The sequence below is a fragment of the Microtus ochrogaster genome, chromosome 2 (assembly GCF_000317375.1).
Source record: "Microtus ochrogaster isolate Prairie Vole_2 chromosome 2, MicOch1.0, whole genome shotgun sequence".
Taxonomy (NCBI): Eukaryota; Metazoa; Chordata; class Mammalia; order Rodentia; family Cricetidae; genus Microtus; species Microtus ochrogaster.
In genome coordinates this window covers 96259680-96264538 of record NC_022010.1, presented here as the reverse complement: position 1 = coordinate 96264538, position 4859 = coordinate 96259680, and the positions used below count along the sequence as shown (strand labels likewise).

Below are 4859 nucleotides of genomic sequence, written 5' to 3'. Positions count from 1 at the left end.
AGGTCATGTTGACAGGAGATGTGAGCTCAGCTGGATTCAACTGAGAGGATTCTGAGTTTGGATGTCACCTTGTGGAGAGCTGGGTTTATATACTCTCAGCAACAGGTGTGGCAGGTGTGGTACCCAACCGCCTCATCCTTGATGCATTTGTGTGCTTCTCGGTTTATAAATGTGCACCACTAATCTCTGTAATTGTAACTCTAATTTGAATAGTTTTCTGCACCGTATATTCATGGGTGTTATCATTTTGTTTTAGTTAGGACAATGAGCTACTGCTATGTCAGAGATGCCATGAGTGACTCTTTTATACTGATGCTTATTCTGTCACGTCTATGAAATACCCTGCTCTTCCTCTTGACATAATTTTTATGTTTTTGTCAGATGTTATACAAAATAATTTATTTTTATGGTATTGGGTATTCATAACATGCATCTCTCATGTTAATGAACTGTGTTATTTTGGTCACTTTGTGCAATCTATTAAAGGCTAATTTTACCTATAACTATTGATGTTCATTTTCCAAAATTATTCCACATAGCTTACCAAGTTTTACCTGTATATTTTACACAAAGACAAGTTAGCCATAAAGGCCAAGAAAACCTGAGTAAGATTGAAATAGGTCAGAGCAAGCGCAGGATGATGATAAATGTCATGATTCCAAGGAGCCAACATGTAAGAGAATCACAGGTGTAAACCTTTGTGGATTGAATCAAAGTAGAAAAAAAACACTGTAGAATAGAAGAGAGAGAAAATTTTATAGCCATTGTGTGATAGAAGGACTGAAGTATAGTTGATCCCATCTGTTTGGGATATTAGGTCTGAGATAATGGATCTCATCTGTGGGATAGGGGGACTCAGATACTGAATATCATCTGTGTTTGATAGGAGGACAGAGACACTGGATCTCATCTGTGTGTGGCTGAGCAGAGGTTTTTGTTCTAAATCATTGGGTCACAGGGGAATTTATTCACTGTGATTCTTCCTGCTTACATATCTGAAATCCAGCTATATTTATGCATGACTGTGTTTTCATGGTCTGTATCATGTAGGGACTAAGCCCAGAAAAGGCAAAGAAATTCCTAGTAGACTGTAATGACCAACCTCTGCACAGGTTTCCCCATACCCCTTAAGCAAAGATCCTGTATCTTGCATATGTCAGAGGGACCATTTATCTTCTCTTGTGCCCTCAGTTTGAGGGAGAAGCTGGTAAAGAAAATTAATCCAAAGACTCTCAATACCTCAGATTTTGTTTATAATATATTGTAAAGAAAGCCTACTGATAGAGGAAAGCACAAAATTCAGGCAGATGTATTCTCTTGGAAATGTCAAGTGGGGCTAACCAAGAAAATGGCTGGAATTCTATGATGATTTGTGACATGATGATGTTGGTTTTGAGCCTGTGTAAAATCTATGTCTAAATTAGGTCTGCCAGGTTCATCTTTGATTTTCTCCTTATTAACTAGGCACATCAAATAACTTCAACTTAATGATTTTATCATTGATATCATTGATTAACACTTGCACATTCTCAACTGAAGTCTCTTCGAATATAATCCCTACTTCATTCCCCATCTTGTTACTTTCAGACCCAGTTATAAGTAATGCGTGCATTCTAATCGAATTTCTCAAGTCCTTTCTCCCTTTTCAATCATTTTGTCACGACCTTTAGTTTGGAAATTCCCTTTACTCATAATTGAGCTCAGGTGTTGACAGCCGCATTCAGAGGGCCAGAAGATGATGCTGTGAATCTATGGAACTGTGGTTACAGACAGTTATGAAAAATCTTGTGTGTCCGGAGAACTGAACTCTCTCCTTTGGAAGAGAAAAAGTGTTCTAAAACATGACCAGTCTCTCTAGCTTTGGAATCCCTGTTTACAATTCACTTAAGAACAAATTCAAAAAAGTAATGATGTTTTAAGATTAACTTTTATTTTAGTTGATGTGTTTATATGTGTGAGCCTATGTTCACATGCTTGTGGATGTGGGTAGCCCTCTAGACCAGAAAAGGGTGTTAGATTCCCTGGTGCTAGAGCTATTAGTGGTTGTGAGCTCCCTGACATGGGTGCTGGGAATCAAACTAGTTCTCTGAATGTCTAACAAGTGCTCCTACCTGATGACCTGTCTATCGCCCAAAGTGTTTATTAATATATTTATTAGATATTAAGCAGTATACCTTGGATCTCATATAAAATTTTTAAAGTGAAAAATGTTAAGAATTTATTAAAGGGAGAAGTGGGCTTCAGAATGACATGTAGGAGTCTTTCTGTCATGAGCAAATTTTGATTACATGGAGTCAGATGTTCTTTGAATTAAAGGGTTCTAATTTAGTGATGAATGATGAAAAAATACATTCTGCAACCCTTAAAAGTGTTACAATAGAATCTCAATACAAGAGATAATAGTTTTGTTTATGGAGATTCCAATCTAAATCAGCTTTGAAAGCTAGATCCTGGGACTGTGAGTGACAGATTCATTGACATTTTATATAGGTATATCAGAAGCCATGACTTTCTATGCAGGTGGGCTTCTTTGGAAATACCTCAAAAATCAAAAGACATATTTTCATCATCTACTTTAATAGAATACAAAATCAATTATCAGAAGTTTTTCTAGAGCACCCTTCCAAGTCTTACAATTTATGTGAACTATTCTAGTTTCTCTGTTTCTATGGAAAATTAGGTAAAATAACCATAGAGTGCTATACAGATGAAACAATACAATCTCAGGTGAATTTAGTTCAAAGGTAGGGATTTTTAAAAAATAACTTTAAATATCTCAACTTATGAGGACAAAATTATATATCTACAGAGACAAAAGTAACATAAACTATTCACATTAACTAGTTAACTTTGAGGTTACCTGAGAAAGAACTTACCAAATTATTTCTCACCTTATAGAATTACTATTTGTATTTAACCCCTATTTGTTCTCAAGAATAATTCAAGAATTATTTATAAAAAAAAACATGAAAGACTAAGTGGAAAAGAATACTTCCATCATTATCTTATTGATAGGCTCTTCAGCCTGAAGCACAAAAGAACAAAATATAAATTTTGTTCTTGAAGAACAGAAATCAAATCTAAAATAGCTATTTTTTATCTTCATATCTTTCCTTCTTAAATTTCATAAAGTCTATATTACCATTACAGTATTTTCCATATTACTATACATTTGATCATTATGAGTATTGAAAATGGATTGTGTTTAATAGAGAAATGTGAAAAATTTGCCATAAACTGTTGTAGTACATCATCATTTTCTCTGAATATTTTTTCTATATAGTTTAACACAGAATATTCCATCAGTGAGCATAAAAAAAGCTGGTTATACAGTGAGAATTTAATAAGCCTATTAAACATATTTTCAACTTTAAGTTTATAGTTTACTAGGAAAGAACAAACTAGCAAATAAAAGTAAAAGAAAGCAAAGATGTAAATAGCAAAATAAAATTTAAGCACAGAGTAAACAAAAAGGTAAATAGAGGTAGGAGGGAAGAAAGAACAGATGGGAGAAGAAGAGGAGGAGGAGGAGAAGAAGAAAAGCAAGAGGAGGAGGAGGAGAGAACTTTACACATTCATGTACTTCAACTTCATACTTGGGCAGATAAGTGCTGATAGATACAAAGATATAGCCCTAAAAAAGGATATCCAAATACCATGAGAAATGGCAGCATACTGCAAAGGCTAGAAATCTCAATGATTATGAATTAAGGTAATGGAAAAAGAATAAGAAAATTTAAGTATGCTGAATTAAAAAAAAAGATTATTCAGTCATTGAAAGTAGGCAGATCACAGATTAAAAGTGCAGTAAACAAGATGGCGTATACGTCAGTCTCATCACTGAGGAAGAAAGGGCAGTGGGGAGATCACACATTTCAACATAGCCTTAAAATATTCCAAAGTCATGCTTTTAAAAATACAAACAAAACAACAAAAACAAATAGCTCAATGGAAAGATTGTAAGGTCCCTCCCTGTTCCTTCGTTTTTATTTATTTTTTGAAGATTTTAAATTTCCTTTATTGTTTTCTAATTATAGGCTTAAAAGGTGTTTTTCTTTTATTTAGTTAAGATTTCTGCCTCCTCCCCACCACCGCCTCCCATTTCCCTCCCCCTCCCGATCAAGTCCCCCTCCCTCATCAGCCCAAAGAGCAATCAGGGTTCCCTGACCTGGGGGATTATTTCCTCCCTTCATTGAACAAGTGGAGCTCTTTCAGGTGAGACACTATTCAACAATTTCTTTGTAAATAAGCAATACCCACCCCCAGTCTCTTGCTGCCCTTCTGAGTATGTTGCTTTTGTCTATTTTGAGTGGGTCTCTATTCAATTTGTTACACACTGTGAAACTGTATTCCATGGTATAATTGTGTTGTGTTACCCCACACACTGAATTACAATATGGAAGTTTGACAGGATGGCAATAGAGGTTGATAAGATGGAACATTCTTGTGAATGTTCTCATTCATATAGAAACAGATCCAGTATCCAGATAACTAACATCATCTCCTTCTCCAGTTTTAGGGAAGAAACATTCACTAGCAGAAGCAAGAATATGCCACCAAGTAAGAGAAGGTAGCCCATAGTGGAGGAATGGGAAAGGCTGCTATAGCTATGATGGGGCAGGCATTAATATAAAATAGTCATAGCATTTTGTAGATAGGAGTATCTCTTTGACCTTTGTTACAACACTCATAAATATACTGTCCTGAAAACTATTCAAACACAACTACAATTACAGAGATTACTGTTCCACATTTTAAAACCAGGAAACACATAGATGCATCAAGGATGAGACAATTGGATACCACACCTGTTTCTGAGAGTATATAAAGCCAGCTCTCCACAGGGTGACATCCAAACT

General features: G+C 35.3%; 1 protein-coding gene across 1 annotated transcript in view; it reads left to right on the top strand.

The window, feature by feature from the left end:
* The first annotated feature begins 637 nt into the window (after positions 1-637).
* Positions 638-4859, top strand: part of LOC101997590 (keratin-associated protein 13-1-like) — a 31974-nt gene continuing 27752 nt past the window's right edge. Inside the window, exon 1 of the mRNA XM_026787770.1 lies at positions 638-673. Within this exon, the coding sequence (XP_026643571.1) occupies positions 638-673 (36 nt within the window). The remainder of the gene's footprint in view (positions 674-4859) is intronic.